The 17,667-nt window shown below is 44.6% G+C and overlaps 1 protein-coding gene across 1 annotated transcript in view; it reads right to left on the bottom strand.

Moving 5' to 3' along the window:
- Positions 1-2,909: 2,909 nt before the first annotated feature.
- Positions 2,910-17,667, bottom strand: part of STX1B (syntaxin 1B) — a 91,145-nt gene continuing 76,387 nt past the window's right edge. Inside the window, exons 5-10 of the mRNA XM_040356047.1 lie at positions 16,851-16,924; positions 16,635-16,743; positions 12,703-12,776; positions 8,744-8,881; positions 8,545-8,655; positions 2,910-4,322 (exon numbers count right to left, since the gene is read on the bottom strand). Coding sequence (XP_040211981.1) covers positions 4,242-4,322; positions 8,545-8,655; positions 8,744-8,881; positions 12,703-12,776; positions 16,635-16,743; positions 16,851-16,924 — 587 coding nt within the window. The 3' untranslated portion in view covers positions 2,910-4,241. The remainder of the gene's footprint in view (positions 4,323-8,544; positions 8,656-8,743; positions 8,882-12,702; positions 12,777-16,634; positions 16,744-16,850; positions 16,925-17,667) is intronic.

A 17,667-nucleotide genomic window follows, 5' to 3' on the forward strand; every position in this document is an offset into this window, starting at 1 on the left:
GCAGCTAATAAATTACACTTTACAGTTGTTTAAAAAAAAAAGAAAAAAGAAATATATATAAAAAAATAAAAATAAATAAAATTATTATGATTAAGGCCCGTTAAAATAGCAAGTTAGGCTTCTTTTTTTAATAAAAAAAAAAAAATTTAAATAAAGCAATAAAATGAAATACATGTATTATACAAGAAGGGGATGTTAGCTACTTACTTTTCTAGATATCCCCCTTTAGACACTCAAAAACGAAAATTCAGTTTACACAGAAGACATCAGATTTAGACAAATTAACAGACATCTTCCCTACTCTGTAAAGTTTTTTTTTTTTTTTCCTATTTTACTGAATTAATAATATTTATTTTTTTATTCTGACATTAGAATTCATATCTATTTTTATTTCACTATATATATATATATTTATTTATATTAAATTATTAAATATTAAAGCTGAAGGCAGGTTAGACCACTTTTCACCGTGGTGTGATAAGAATGAAAAGCTGCATAGATACGGAGAAATAATCCTTCTCTCTGTCGAGGAAGCCATTTTTTTTTTTGTCGCAACGACCTATGCCAACTGAGAAGGCCGAAACTAACATCCCCCCAAATAGCTACCTCCTGGCGGATATAAAAAAAAAAAAAAAGATATATAAATATAGATAGACTTGATCCGATTCTACCTGTCACGCCGCTTGCATGTCGACAAAAAAATAAATAAAAATAAAATAAAAATAAAAATCGGTTCAAAATGGCCGCCCCACGGTTTCAGTTCTTAATTCTTGCATGCACGCGAGAAACTGCCTGTCCCTTTCTCCTCTCCCCCGAAGTGAAAAAGTGTTTATTTTTTTTTTATTTTTTTTATTTTATTTATTTTTTCCATTTTATTTTCCAGACAAAAAGAGACTTGAAATATCCACAGAGACAGCTCATATTCATGCAAAAAAGGCAACAGAGAGACGAACAGACAGAACAGGGGAAGAGCTTCCAGGGGGCTGCTATGTCCTGCTGACAGTTTGTTCTTTTGTTTTGTTTTTTTTCTGCATAAAATTATTATTTTTTTGGCAGGGAATGGCAATGACACATGACAGGTAGGCCATGTAACTTAAATTATCGCACTTTTTTTTTTTTTCGCATACAGAATACTGAAGTATCACTAGAAGACTCTCTCGTCTCAGATTCACTTTGGTAGACTCCAGAGGCCCTTCCCACGCACTCATGCAATACCTGTGCACACAGAACATAATCCTACAACACAAATAAAATTATTCACGTGATAATGTATAAAAAAAAAAAAAAAAAAAAATTCTCAACAACACTCTTAAACCTCAGAAAATCAGCCCGCCATCCTTTGCGGCATCCTTGTGATGTCACAAGTGGAACAGCTATGAGGTCAGAATACTTTATTGCTGTATGACAAGATGAATCTTTTACGAAGGAGCTAACTAGTTATCGTCCGGAGCGGCCCTTCGCCGTTAGCGCATGGGTCAGCTGCTGTGACACCTCCCCCTACACTGGCAAAAAAATAAAAAATAATTGGGAATGGGGGCAGGCTTTGGTCTACTTACAGTATATTTAATTTGGCAAAAAAAAAAAAAAATTGTAAAAAATAAAAGACGAAAAAAAAAAAAAAAATGTATCGACTTAATAACAGTGGTGGAGAGTGTGGAAAAGACACACCAACGATATGCTGAAATACAGATGGGTAAACCTAAAATTGCCCATGACACTTTTTTCTACCCAGCTAAAAGTTCTCACATGTGTAAACTTTTTGCATTTTTTTTTTCTTTTTATATATTCACAGAAGTAAATCTATTTTTACAGCTTCTGTGCTAAGTATTGATCAATATGCCCTTCGAATTGTGCCTTGGACGTTTAAGTGCAATGAAAAAAAAAATAGCTTTCATTACAAGGAGATTAAAAGAAACAAATAAATAAAATAATAATAATAAAATAAATAAATAGTGGTGGAGAGTGTGGAAAACCACCAATGATATGCTGAAATATAAACGGGTAAACCTAAAATTACCCATGAAGCTTTGCACTTTAGGGGGCCATTTTTCAACCCTCCAGGTAAAAGTTCTCACATGTGTAAACTTTTTTTTTTTTTTAAAGATGCATCTTCTTTGTATTCACAGAAGTAAATTAATTTTTTACATCATCTGTGGCATTTGTTGATCTATGTGCCCTTCGAATTGTGCCTTGGATACTCTGGAGCAGATCCAGGTACATCTGCGCCGGGCGCGCCGTATCTAAGATACACTACGCCGCTGTAACTTACTTTGCTTTGGTTTGAATCCGCAACGAATCCGCGCCATAAGTTACGGCGGCGTAGTGTATCTCTCGCGGTGTAAGGGCGCCTAATTCAAATGGCTGTGATGGGGGCGTGTTTTATGTTAATACGTCGTGACCCGACGTAAACAACGTTTTTTTTTTTAACTGCGCATGCGCCGTCCCTGGGTGTATCCCAGTGCGCATGCTCGAAATTAAACCGGAACCCGCCAATGCTTAGGACGGTGACATCATTCTACGCAAATTCCTATTCGCGAACGACTTACACAAACGACGTTAAAAATTCAAAATTGTACGCGGGAAGGACGGCCATACTTAACATTGAGTACGCCTCAGTATAGCAGCTTTAACTATACGCCGGAAAAAGCCGAACGCAAACGACGGAAAAATCTGTCGGATCTAGCCGAGATGCCTTCGTATCTTGTTTTGAGGATTCAAAACAAAGATACGATGCGGGAATTTTAAAATTACGCCGGCGTAATTTCTTTGTGGATCTACCCCTCTGTATTTAATTTTTTTTAAAGATGCACCTTCTTTGTATTCACAGAAGTAAATCAATTTTTTTTTTTTACATCATCTGTGCTATTTATTGATCCATATGCCCTTCGAATTTTTGCCTTGGATGACTGAAAAAAAAAAATAGCCTTCATTAAAAGGAAATTTCAAAAAATTTCCTGCGTCTTAAAACTAGACCGGTCATTACATTTTTTTTTTGCATGATTATGTAGGAGGAGTTTCAGATTTCTGAAACCAACTGGAGATAAGATAAGTGGATTATGTAGACACAATGGGTGGGATAAGCCGAGGGGGGCCTAAGGATTGTAAAGATGGATAATATTCTAAGATAAGAGCGTATGTGATTGGGCGTAACATCTTGTCAGTGGGTAGATTAGTACTGAATATAACACTGCACAGTAAGGAGGTACAAAAACCGACGGGAGAGCCAATAATATCAAGTAACAATAAACAGACTGTACGAGACATTTCATGGGTTGTCGGAATGACGTGACACGCTGGTAACAAAAACTTTGGCAAAGAAAAAAAAAAAGTCCAAAAAATACAAAATCGGTGGAAGATCGAGCAGCAGGTTCTTCTCCTCGAAATGAGGAATATGGTGACACAACGTTTTTCCCTACCCATTGCTAATTACTGCAGAAAAAACAAAAAAAAAAACGCACGTTTAAGACGCCAACACACCACGGTCAGCATCTGGTCTCTTTTGGCTAGCGGTCACCGGGATCTTACAGACCGCCAGTTTCCCAAGACGGACGCACAGCCGACGTACATGCACTCCCCCTCCCCTTTCCCATCCCAGCACGCTCACATCACCACCAACAAAAACGGAAGAAATTCGGGCGGACGCGTACACACACAAGACTTTGGCAAGTAACAGAAACACACTCAGCCACCAGTCAAGAAAAAAGACTAAAGAAAGCGCCAGGTCGGACCCTCTGCCAACGCAACATGTCCGGGGGTCCCTGTGGAACACGTCCAGTAACGACAAATACAGTTGGTTTGGTTTTTTTTTTTAAACCTTGACAGACGGGTAACAAAAAAAATTTGAAAAATCAAAAAACCATACAGGTAACAGACATTTAAGAAGAAAAAAATATTTGGGATTTTTTTTTGGGGGGGGGGTGCCCTTTTTGCTTCCCAGCAACTGTGGGTGACAGTTGAGGATTTGGCTTTAGGTTGACGTCAGTTAACACCATTGACGGGAACAGATTGACTTCTTAATATGCGCCCGGCCAGCTTGGATTAGCTGATGGTAACCTAACTCCTGAGCGAAACCCACAGAGGCAAAAAAAAGGGCTGACGCACTCACAGCTTCCTGATCTGTGCGTTAATTCCAATACTTGTCATGTACATAATATTGTATCTCTTTTTTAAATCTTTTTTTTTATAATTCACTATCTTCTTTATCTCTCCTTTTAATCTGCATTGTGCATTTTGTTTTATTTTCAGAATCCCAGCGTCCCTCCGATAGAGGAGGCCAAGACAACACCCAACACAACACAACAGATGATGATCATAATTTTCTTCTACATACCCAACCGCCATCGGAAGCATGAGGGGGAAGCAAAAACAACAGGTGGGAAGGAAGGGGCAGAGAGAAAATGGTGGGAATGAGGTAAGGGTGACATTGGAAGGGAAGGAAAACAAGGAAGAGTGGAGGATGGGAAACACAGGAAGATGAAAACATAGGAAGGAAAAGTAAGATATGGTTGAGGGCAAAGACAGGAGACAAGAAGAAGAGGAAACGTAAGATAAGATTGAGGGCAAAGACAGGAGACAAGAAGGAGAGGAAAAGTAAGATAGGATTGAGGGCAAAGACAGGAGACAAGAAGGAGAGGAAAAGTAAGATATGATTGAGGGCAAAGACAGGAGACAAGAAGGAGAGGAAAAGTAAGATAGGATTGAGGGCAAAGACAGGAGACAAGAAGGAGAGGAAAAGTAAGATATGATTGAGGGCAAAGACAGGAGACAAGAAGGAGAAGAAACGTAAGATATGATTGAGGACAAAGACAGGAGACAAGAAGGAGAGGAAAAGTAAGATATGATTGAGGGCAAAGACAGGAGACAAGAAGGAGAGGAAAAGTAAGATATGATTGAGGGCAAATACAGGAGACAAGAAGGAGAGGAAAAGTATGTTATTTGGGTGGAGAGACAGAAGAACAACATAGGAAGGGGAAACCAGTAGAAGGGCACAAATGAAGAGAACGAGAGGGGAAAAAACAGGCAGAGAGAATGAGGGAGGCAGAAGAGGAAAAAGAAGATAGAGAGAACAAGAATGAGGTTGTGGAGGGTAAGAGGGGTCGGAAAGGGAGGAAGAAGAAGAAGGGTTTAACAGGAAAAAGTGGGGATGTGGTGGAAGGATGTAATAGGAAGGACCAGGGAGTAATTCAGATGAGAAAGGGGGAGATAAGAAGAAGAAAAGAAAGAGAAATTGGTGGAAAGAAGAGATAGGAAGGGTCGTAGAGAGAACCAGAAGAGGAAGGATGAGATAGGAAGAGGAAAAGAGAGGAGGTGGAGGAACCATGAGATAGGAAAGGCAAGGAAGAAAGACAGAAGAAAAAAGATGAGAACAGAAAAGGAAGAAAGGAAGTGGAGGAAGAATACAATATTAAGGGCCAGGGAGGTAGGCAGAAAGGGAAGGATGAGACATGAAGAGAAAGAGAGAGGAATAATGAGATAAGAACGGTCAGAGAGAAATGCAGAAGAAGAATGAGATAGGAAGAAGAACAGACAGGAAGTGGAGGAAGTGGAGGAAAGATAAGATAGGAGGGGCATGGAAGAGAAGCAGAAGAGGGAAGGGGAAGACAGGAAGAGGAGGAGAGAGGAAGGGGTGGAAAAAAAAACAATAGAAAGTGTCAGGGAGGCAGGCAGAAGGGTGAGACAAGACGTGAAGAGAAAGAGGGAGGAACAATGAGTTAAGAGCCAGAGAGAGAGAGAGAGCAGCAGAAAAGAAAGGATGGGGCAGGAGCACGAACAGACAGGAAGTGGAGGAAAGGAAAGAGAGGAAGAGCCAGGGAGAGAGTCAGAAAAAAAGGGTCAGATAGGAAGAGGAGGAGAGAGGAAGTGGATAAAGAATAAGATAGGAAGGGCCATAGAGAGGCAGAAGAAGAGTAAAACAAAACAGGAAGAGACAGAGGAAGAATAAGAAAAGAGCCAGGGAAAAGGCAGAAGATAAAGTGTGAGAAAGGAATAGAGAGGAAATGAAGAAAGAATGGGATAGGATAGGTCAGGGAAAGAGGTAGAAGAGGAAGGATGATACAGGAAAAGACATAAAGTGGAGGAAGAATGAGAATGAGGGGAGGGGGTCAGCGAGAGAGGTAGAAGAAGAAAAGTGAGACAAGACAGGAAGAGAAGAGAAAGAGAAATAATGAAAGGCCAGGGAAAGAGGCACAAGAGAAAGGATAAGACAGGGACAAGAATAGCAAGAGGAAGTGGAAGAAGGATAATATAAGAGGAGTCAGGGAAAAGGGCAGAAAATAAAGGGTGAGACAGGAGTAGAAAGGACGTGAAGGAAAAATGAGAAAGGATGGGGGAAGAAGAAGAAGAAGAAGAAGAAGAAGAAGAAGAAGAAGAAGAAGAAGAAGAAGAAGAAGAAGAAGAAGAAGAAGAAGAAGAAGAAGAAGAAGAAGAAGAAGAAGAAGAAGAAGAAGAAGAAGAAGAAGAAGAAGAAGAAGAAGAAGAAGAAGAAGAAGAAGAAGAAGAAGAAGAAGAAGAAGAAGAAGAAGAAGAAGAAGAAGAAGAAGAAGAAGAAGAAGAAGAAGAAGAAGAAGAAGAAGAAGAAGAAGAAGAAGAAATTATTTGAGAGAGTGACACAGAAAATTTAAGATAATGTCAGAGGAGAAAGAGAGACACACGGGAGAGACACAAAAAAAAACAAGGTAGAAGGGACACACAGGAAGAGGAAAATAGAGGCAGAGGAAGAAGGATATGGAGGTGGAATAAAAGGTGTTGGAAGATGAAATAAAAGAAAATGGGAGAGAGAAAAAAAAAAGAAATCGTCAGATAGAGATAGTCATAAATCTACAAACATCGATACCAATATCAGTGACTGCTTCTATCTACCAGGCATGTCCACAAAAGGTTTCCTGCATAAACATGATATTTCATCTTTACTGCTGAGTTACATCACAACTTCCTCCTAGTCTCTAATATCTCGGTGGGCTTCCTGCAGTGGGATCACATTGTCCATCTAAATGTTCCTGCCCCAATTTTGACCACTCCCACTACTTCTGGTAGATTTTTCATCAATGTATAAAATATCAAAAGTCCAACGTGAAGAGTGGAAGCTCTTTGTGGAAGAAGCCATGTCAAGTGTTCAGACCCCGAAAACTCAAGAGCAGATATGTTGGAAATCTGGAGGAGCACAACTTTCTAACATCTGAGGCCCCGTACACACGTCCGAGAAACTCGACGGGCAAAACACATCGTTTTGCTCGTCGAGTTCCTTGTGAAGCCGCCAAGGATCTCGGGAAGCCAAAGTTCCCCATTGACTAACGAGGAAATAGAAAACATCTTCTCTATTTGGCCCGACGAGATCCTCGTTGGTTTCCTCGGCGAAAACTGTACACACGACCGGGTTTCTCGGCAGAATACGGCTCCCATCGAGTTTCTGGCTGAATTCTGTGTGTACGGGGCCTAACAGAACCCAACCTGACAAATTTACCCAGACTGGTGGACTTTGAAAAGAAATTGAACATTGAACATCGTTTCACACTCTATAATAATTTTTATTTTATTTTTTTGGGACCTGGTTTGGTTTCCCATTGCCTTCAATAAAACATCTGATTTAAAAATATTGAATTTCAATTTTTTTCTAAAATCATTGACCAAACTGCAACTGAGCTGATATTTTAGAAGTTCCCTCATCTCTAGGATCTCTATGGCCCAGATTCTCATACATTAGCGTTGCTCCTGGGCAGCGTAATGTATGAGCTCTACGTTACACCGCCGCAGGTCTACAGGTTTAAATCCTGATTCTCAGAACACTTACCTGTAAACTTGCGGCGGTGTATCGTTAGATTGCTCGGCGCAAGCCCGCCCAATTCAAATGGGATGGGCACCATTTAAATTAGGCGCGCTCCCGCGCCGAGCGTACTGCGCATGCTCCGTCGGGTAAATTACCCGACATGCATTGCGCTAAATGACGTCGCCCCGACATCATTTGCCTAGATGTATACGTAAATGGCGTCCAGCGCCATTCACGGACGTCTTACGCAAACAACGTAATTTTGATTCAATTCGACGCGGGAACGACGGCCATAGTTAACATTGGTTGCCCCTGCTAATAGCAGGGGCAACCTTACGTGTCGGGTACGCTACGCAAACGACGTTAATTCGCTGCGTCGACCTCGCGTATGTTCGGGAATCGCCGTACTTACCTCATTTGCATAGACGACGGGGAAAAGCGACGATGCGACACCTAGCGGCGGGAAAAAAAATTACTTTTAAGATCTGACAGCGTAACAGCCTTACGCTTGTCAGATCTAATGGGTACCTATGCGCAACTGATTCTAAGAATCAGTCGCATAGATACCCGGGGCCAGATGAGGAGTTACGACGGCGCTAATGGTGATGCGCCGTCGTAACGCCTTCGAGAATCTGGGCCCATATGTCTTGTGACCCACCAGTTTCCCCCAAGTAACCTAATGTGTGCCCATCTGTCTCCTGCATATGCAATTCGTTTTTCCTTCTCTATATCTGCCATTATTTCTGGTATAAGTATCTCGTGTCCATCATGAAATCACTCACCCTTCGTGCTTTGCTCTGATATTTCACAGCTTTCTTGGTATCAGACACCGCTCGTTCCACATAGTCCACGGAGTGCTCCACGTTATACTCAATGCGGTCTATCATCTCCCCCTAGAACGTAGGAATGGAAAGAGATTAGAGATAGGGCCCACCGCCTTGACTCAGTCAGGCCACCAATGTCACCTCCTTGTCCCCTCACCTGACTCTCCACGAGCATAGCCATGTCTACAAACATGTCATGCAGCTCTCGGATGCTGTTTTCCAGCTTTATGATCTCAGTGTGTCGGGTCTCAATCTCGTTAAGAGCTTGTTTGGTCATCTGGGAGTCCATCTTGATCTACAGTCGGTGGAGAGCAGATCGGTCAGTTGTTAGATTTCGAGCAGATATTCATGTGCTGTCTATAGTCACTTATTACTGAATACGATTAGGGTGGCTACATATAGGCAGATCCATCACCGAGAGATTTAATTGAAAGATCTACCCCTGCTAATGAATGCCACAACACTAAAACCAATAAAAATGTTGTACACAATGACCCAGATTCACAGAGAGCAAGGCACACATTACGCCGCCATAGAGCAAACGCCGTACGCCACGCCAACGCAGGCAAGCATTGCATTCAGCAAGCCAGTGCTCCCAATGCTGCGGGTTTCGAAGGCGCACGCCGGCGTAGGTGGAAGTGGGCGTGAACCCATGCAAATGAGGCGTGACCCCATGCAAATGATGGGCCGAGCGCCAGACAGGTACGTATCATGAACTGCGCATGCGCCGTGACGTGGACGCATGCACAGCACCCCCCTGCGCCTGCTCACAACCACGCCGGCACAACTGCCTAAGCTACGCAGGATCACCGCGTACGCCGTGAACATAACGTACGCCCAGCCAGACACACGTCCAACGCACAATACGCCGGCTTGTGTTCCCTGGTGCAGACCTGTGCATGTCTGTTGCCGGGTTGCACCTCATGTATGGGGAATAACTTTAAGCCGGACGTACAACTTACGCGCATCTCGCGTAGCATGCGCCGGGCACACGCACGTTCGTGAATCGCCGTATTTCCCTCATTTGCATGTTTGAATGGCTAATCAATGGGAGCACGCCTCCGTCGCTCTTACCGGGCCTCCGTCCCACCAGGAGACCTGATCCACGATGCGCCACCTCCAGTGCCTAGCGAGAGACTGAAACGAAGCCGTGAATGGCTTCGATCCAGTCTCTTCAGTATAAACACGGAAGCGACGTCATGACGTCACTTCCGGGTTACAGTGAGACGAATGTGCTATCTTCATTACGAACGCAAAAAGAGCACTCCCTTCTCATACTTGATTCTGAGCGTGTTTTTTTTTCCCCCTCGGAAAAGCGTACACACGAGCGGTTTTCGCGACGAGAAAAAGACAGGCTGGAAACACGGGAAAAAAATAGAGCAGGTTCAAAAAAAAATTGGCGGGCAGGTTTTCTCGTCGGGAAAACTGCTCTGGAGCATACACAGGACCGGTTTCCCCGACCAATCTAAAAAACGGCAGCTTTCTCGTCGTGTATACGAGGCATTAGAGCTACTGGGCCAGATTCTCAAAAGAGATACGACGGTGTATCTCAAGATACACCGTCGTATCTCTGTTTTTTGCCCCGGGTATCTATGCGTCTGATTCCTAGAATCATTTACGCATAGATACGGCGTAGATCCAACAGGTGTAAGTCACTTACACAGTCGGATCTTAGATGTAATTCTACGCTGGCCGCTAGGTGGCGTTTACGTTGATTTCTCATTTGACTATGCAAATGATCCTGATACGCCGATTCCTGAACGATTTTGCGCCGCCTGGTCGTCGTTTACATTGTTTCCGTAAGCGTAAGGTTACCCCTGTTATATGAGGGGTAACCTTACTTCAGTCCGCCGTATGCCATGTTAAGTATGGCGTCGGGTCAGCGTCGTCTTTTTCCGTTGTTTACGTCGTTTTACTAAGTCGTTTGCGAATAGGACTTTACGTCAATGACGCTCACGTCGGCTTCATTGACGTTTTCCGTCATGAGCTGGAGCATACGCACTGGGCTATTTTTACGGCCGGCGCATGCGCAGTTCGATCGGCGCGGGGGCGTGCTTAATTTAAATACAAGCCGCCCCCTTTGAATTACGCGGCCATACGCCGGGCCATTTACACTACGCCGCTGCAAATTATGGAGCAAGTGCTTGGAGAATACGGCACTTGCTCCAGTAAGTTGTGGCGGCGTAGTGTAAATGGCTTACGCAACGCCACCGCGGATTCTATGTGAATCTGCCCCACTGTGTCAACCAATGATAATAGCACAACGCTGTCAGATTTCTAGTTCTCTTTCTGAGGTGCTATAAAAAAACGGTCAGTACTTTTTCCTCATTAATAGACTAATATGCAGTGCTATCAGAATCAGGGATCTTGGGACACTGCATACCGGATGTCACAAGACTTCTGGATTTAACCTGGACTGACGATGAAATTTCCGCTTCCATAGCAGACCTTCCATGGTGACGATCATCTCCTGCTCTAATCATCTGTAATCAGCCAGCATCACCATCCTAAGCTAATTAAACATAATTTATCCTTTTGCTTGTGTTTGCATGTAAATGCTCATTAGCAGTAAGTCAAAAGGCTTATTTAATTATACAGTTTCCTCATATACCCTGATGACACTGGGGTTGCTCTAAAATGATGCATTTTTTAACCACTTAAGGACCTTTAGGCAGGTAAAGGACCCGGACAGTTTTTGCGATTCGGCACTGCGTCGCTTTTAACTGACAATTGCGCGGTCGTGCGACGTGGCTCCCAAACAAAATTAGCGTCCTTTTTTCCCCCACAAATAGAGCTTTCTTTTGGTGGTATTTGATCACCTCTGCGTTTTTTATTTTTTGCGCTATAAACAAAAATAGAGCGACAATTTTGAAAAAAATGCAATATTTTTTACTATTTGCTATAATAAATATCCCCCAAAAACAGATAAAAAAACGATTTTTCCTCAGTTTAGTCCGATATGTATTCTTCTACCTATTTTTGGTAAAAAAAAAAATCACAATAAGCGTTTATCGATTGGTTTGCACAAAATTTATAGCGTTTACAAAATAGGGGATAGTTTTATTGCATTTTTATTATTATTTTTTTGTTAACTACTAATGGCGGCGATCAGCGATTTTTTTTGTGACTGCGACATTATGGCGGACACTTCGGACAATTTTGACACATTTTTGGGACCATTGTCATTTTCACAGCAAAAAATGCATTAAAAATGCATTGTTTACTGTGAAAATGACAGTTGCAATTTGGGAGTTAACCACAAGGGGGCGCTGATGGGGTTATGTATGACCTCATCTGTGTTTCTAACTGTAGGGGGGTGTGGCTGTAGGTGTGACGTCATTGTTTGTGGTTCCCTATATTAGGGAACACACGATCGATGACGGCGCCACAGTGAAGAACGGGGAGGCTGTGTTTACACACAGCTCTCCCCGTTCTTCAGCTCCGGGGACCGATCGCGGCACTCCAGCGGCGATCAGGTCCGTGGGTCCCGCAGCCGTGGTCACGGAGCTTCGGACCAGGTCGCGGGCGCGCGGCCGCGACCCACGGCTGGGCACTTAAAGAGGACGTACCTGTACGTGCTTGTGCCCAGCCATGCCATTCTGCCGACGTATATGTGCAGGAGGCGGTCCTTAAGTGGTTAAGGATTTTCTCAGTCTGGGGTTCTTCTAAGACAGGGGCGGACTGACCATTAGGGCACTTGGGCACTGGCCGAGGGCCCCATGCCACATAACTAGAACCCTTTCCTCCGGGCCCGGGGGCCCTTCCATCTGAGCACGGAGCCCTTTTACTGCCATTGTGGGGCTCTTTATACCCCCCGGTTCACACTGCTGCGACTTATCAGGCGACTTGTGACACATAAAGTCGCATGACAAGTCAAAACACATTCATTTGAATGGGCATGGCTCCCAACTGTCCTTGGTTTTCCCTGGCTGTCCCTGATTTAGAACAAAGTCCCTCTGTCCCTCTTCCCACTGTCCCTCTTGCACCTGCCTACAGGCTGGTATCTTAGGGAGGCTGGTTTGCAGGTAACCTGTTGCCTCGCTGTGCAGAAAGACTTCCTCTACTCATTCCTTCACAACCCTCCCCACATTCCCCTCACCGAGCCCCATTACATACGTCATCTGTGAATATGGCCAGCTTCCCGCTCTCCAGCATGTCTTCCAGCTCTTCATTGGTCGTAGTTCTACCAGCTGTCAAGAGAAATCGGTGTTACAAGGATTCCAAACAGCAGCAGGCACATGTCTGATTTCCCACCATCTAAAGAGTCTATCCAAATATGACCACAACTTCTTAAATGTCCTTGGGACTTCACGGGGAAAAATCCAAACCTCTTGTTACCATATGTAACGGAATGGCCCGTGGGACCCAGAGGCTCTAGAAGGATGCGGGGTACTCCTGTGTCAGCTTCACCAATGACTCTTGTGTCTAGGGTCATCCTATGTCCACTAGGGGCATAGGATGACTGAGAACTAACATGAATTACATGAGATGGGACAGTAATGATAATTCATGTATTGCAGGATATCTTGAAATATTACAAGTTGTTCATTCTGAACCCAACAGGTCAATAGAGTGTCTCCTTCAATGTGGAACATAGACTGTTGAGATGTTAATTGATGTTAATCGCCTCCAGCTACCTGGCTGTAGTGATGAAAGCTTGCTGTGATTGCATTCTATTGTCTATTGTGTTAATTAAGCCTGGCTCCTAAGATATTTCATGGTGCTATGCTAACTAACCCTGTATTGTGTGAAAGTTCCATTGATGCTAATATGTGTTGTGAGTTAACACACTCTAAAAGGTCAGACATATGACTTATGTTCACTAAAGGAATGTGGATTGTGTAGCAGGTGAGAATAGCTTATCGAGTCAGAAAGTCTGTCTAAGATGTGGATTGAGGGGGACTCGTTAGCACCCATGGTGTGATGTTGTGGGTGGAGTGTGTCATTGTCCCTTTGATTACTGCAGCATGCTTTCTAACTGTATATAAGAAACCTGAGTTTACCATTAAAGTCAATGGAGTAGATCCACGTACAGCGGCGCATTTATGCGCCGGGCGTAGCGTGTCTAAGATACACTACGCTGCCGTAACTTACCTTTTTTTTTAAATCCAGAAAGAATCCGCGCCGTAAGTTACGACGGCATAGTGTATCTTTGCCGGGGTAATGGCACGGCATTCAAATCTCTGTGATGGGGGCTTGTTTTATTTAAATACGTCGTGACCCGACGTAAACAACGTTTTTTTTTTAACTGCGCATGCGCCGTCCGTGGGGGTATCCCAGTGCGCATGCTCGAAATTAACCCGGAACAAGCCAATGCTCACGACGGTGACGTCATTCTACGCAAATCCCTATTTGCGAACGACTTACGCAAACATTTCTAATTTGTACGCGGGAACGACGGCCATACTTAACATTGAGTACACCTCATGACAGCAGCTTTAACTATACGCCGGAAAAAGCCGAACGCAAACGACGTAAAAAAATGCGCCGGCCGGACGTACGTTCGTGGATCGCCGTAACTGGCTAATTTGCATACTCGACGCGGAATTCGACGGAAATGCCACCTAGCGGCCGCTGAAAAATTGCAGCTTAGATCTGACGGCGTACGAAGATCTAGCCGAGATGCCGTCGTATCTTGTTTTGAAGATACAAAACAAAGATACGACGCGCAAAATTAGAAATTACGCGGGGGAACAAGAGATACGCCGGCGTAATTAATTCTGTGGATCTGCCCCACTGTGTTTGGAACCAGAGAACAGAGCTGTGTCTCGTTATTCTTGGGGGAAATCCAATGGGTCCTGTGTGCTGGATTGTGGAGTGTCGGAAGCTGTCTTGGGTTGGTGGAATGGAATATCGTAACGGCGTTAACCCCTGATCGTTACACCATACATTTATTGCTGTAGTAGGGATCTTCCAATCAGTAAAGTCTAAGCTGGTTTATCTGCACTGTCCTATGCATCATAAATCACGGAGCTGGTGACAACACAGCAATGTTAAATAAGCAAAGTGTGTCTCAGCAGGTTCCCCCACCAGGGTCCCAGAGGCCTTTAGCAAGCCAAGGATGGTCAAACCATTGTAATTCATTCAGAAATGGAAGGATGTTTTGTGGAGAGCGTCCTTTTAGAAGGAATATGTAAAAAAAAATGCTCATGCCTGCCCAAACATCATAGCTCTAGCATGGGTAAGGATGTACTTTGACTCCTAGGCCATAACCAGGGCCTGCCAGACCACCATCCACCTTACCAACCGCTCTGTCTCTGCTACTCCTCTCTGTAAATCCCTCCACTGGATTCCAATCACCCAACAAATTAAATTCAAAATACAGCGGAACCTCGGATGACGAGCATAATCCGTTCCAGGAGAATGCTCCTGATCCTAAGTACTCGCATCTCAAAGCGAGTTTCCTCATTAAAGTCATTGGAAACAAAAATCATTTATTCCGCATTGACTTCAATGGCATGCAATACCGCATGTGACCAGAGGTGGGAGGCACCAGAGAGCCTTGGAAACAGCCAGAAAGGCCCGAGGACACCTCGGTTGACTTCGGCAGACCCCGTTCCCGAGGTTTGCTGAGGTCAGCCGAGCTGTCCTCGGGCCTTTCCGTGCATTTCCGAACGGCGCAGATCGTTTGGCTCGGCTCCAGCGACCCCAAACCTCAGGCCAAACGCAGTACTGCACGCTGCTTTGGCCTGAATCGACAACACTCGCAGTTGGGATTTTAAAAAAAATACAGTGCTCGTTTTGGTAAAATGCTCGTTAACCGCGTTACTTGCAATCCGAGGTTCCACTGTACTAACAACTACCTACAAAGCCATCCACAACTCTGCCCCCAGCTACATCACTGACCTAGTCTCTGAATACCAACCTAATCGTTCTCTTCGTTCTTCTCAAGACCTCCTGCTCTCCAGCTCTCTCATCACCTCCTCCCACGCTCGCCTCCAGGACTTTTCCAGAGCCTCTCCAAGCCTATGGAACTCCTTACCCCAATCTGCCTGTCTATCTCCTTCTCTATTCGTTTTTAGAGGATCCCTGAAAACCCTCCTCTTCAGAGAAGCCTATCCTACCCACATCTAACAACCATATTTTTATTTTATCCATCTGATCATCCCCCACAGCTAACTACCCTTTGTTCCACTTGACCCTCCCTTCTAGACTGTAAGCTCTAATGAGCTCTGATCCCTCCTGTATTGAATTGTATTGTAACTGTACTGTCTATCCTGATGTTGTTACCGTATTTTCCGGCGTATAAGACGACCTTCTAACCCCTTAAAATCTTCTTGAAAGTCGGGGGTCGTCTTATACGCCGGTAACCTAACTTACCTTATCCTAAAGACATGCAGAATCGCGGCCGTATGTTTTTTCAAAAGCCGCGCCTCCTACGTCTTCTGTTCCATGATAGGCGGAACACTCAGCTTCCCAGGAGGCACTGTGTTCAGTGTCCGCCTATCACAGAGGCCCTCTCGTCCTGTGTTTAGTGTCCTCGGACGAGAGGGCCTCCGTGATAGGCGAACACTGAACACAGTGCCTCCTGGGAAGCTGACTGTTCCGCCTATCACGGAACAGAAGATGTAGGAGGCGCGGCTTTTGAAAGAAACTACAGTACGGCCGCGATTCTGCATGTCTACCTTGGGATAAGGTAAGGGCACAGCGAGGGGGGACACGGAGCAGAGCGCGGACGGGGAGAACATAACAATGGAGGGGTAATGTAATGTAATGGGGCACAGTCTGGCATGTAATGGGACACAGTCTGGCATGTAATGGGACACAGTCTGGCATGTAATGGGACACAGTCTGGCATGTAATGGTGGCACCGTGAGGCGAGGCATGACTAGTAGGAAGGGGGTCGTCTTATACGGCGAGAATATCCCAAAACCAACATTTTGGCTGGAAAATTGGGGGGGTCGTCTTATACGCCCAGTCGTCTTAGACGCCGGCAAATACGGTAAGCGTTGCGCAAACTGTTGGCGCAATATAAATCCTGTATAATAATAATAATAATAATTATAATAAATCCCTTGAATCCCATCACCCATCATCATCATACATACTGATTTCCAGCTGTCTCTGGATGCGGTCCTTGCAGCGGTCTCTGTATTTTGACTGCGTTGCATTGTACTCTGTCATCACCTCCACAAATTTGCGGGACAGAGTAGAGTGCTGATAAAAAACATCATGAAAAAGAAAACAAAAGTGGTTCTGAATCAAAGGCAAGGGAGACCAACACTAAAAACATGGCAACACGCTAAAGGCTTCCCATTGGTTACCTGTGTTTTCCGGATACGCAGGTCGGCTGAGGAGCGGTTCATACCCTCTTCCTGCTCAATGCTCTGCTCAATTGCTACAACAAATGGAAGAGATGATCATTAATCGGCTTAAAACCACCTTATATCCAGGAGATGAGGGTATTTATTGCTAAATTTATGGTGGGCCTTTGACAAAGGAGCTCACAATCTAATCAGAAAATAGGACAACACACGGCTCGGTCGGTTTAGGTCAGCCATTGTCAGCCATGGTTCTGTAGAACACTAAGGCCCCGTACACACGAGAGGATCTATCCGCTGGAATTGATCCGCGGATCGGTTTCAGCGGATAGATCCGCTGGTGTGTACGATCCAGCGGATATTTATCCGCAGATTTTTTTCGGGCCACCCGATTTCCAGCGGATAAAAATTTCTTAGCATGCTAAGAAATCCATCCGCTGGAATCGGCTCCAGCGGATCGATCCGGTGGTCTGTACAGACTCACCGGATCGATCCGTCCGAACCCATCCCTCGCATGCGTCGTAATGATTCGACGCATGCGTGGATATCCTTATATGACAGCGTCGCGCACGTCGCCGCGTCATCATCGCGGCGACGGCGCGACACGTCACCCCGGACGGAATTCCGCGGGGATTTTGATCTCCTGGTTAGTACAACCAGGAGATCAAAATCCGCCAGAGGATTTATCCGCGGATACGGTCCGGAGGACCGTTTCCGCGGATAAATCCTCTCGTGTGTACCCGGCATAAGGTTCCCCCAGAGGTTGCTGGAAGTACCTTGAGCTGTGGCTAAGTGATCTGCTAATAGACACTGCCGAAAA

Source organism: Rana temporaria, chromosome 6 (assembly GCF_905171775.1).
Source record: "Rana temporaria chromosome 6, aRanTem1.1, whole genome shotgun sequence".
Classification (NCBI taxonomy): domain Eukaryota; kingdom Metazoa; phylum Chordata; class Amphibia; order Anura; family Ranidae; genus Rana; species Rana temporaria.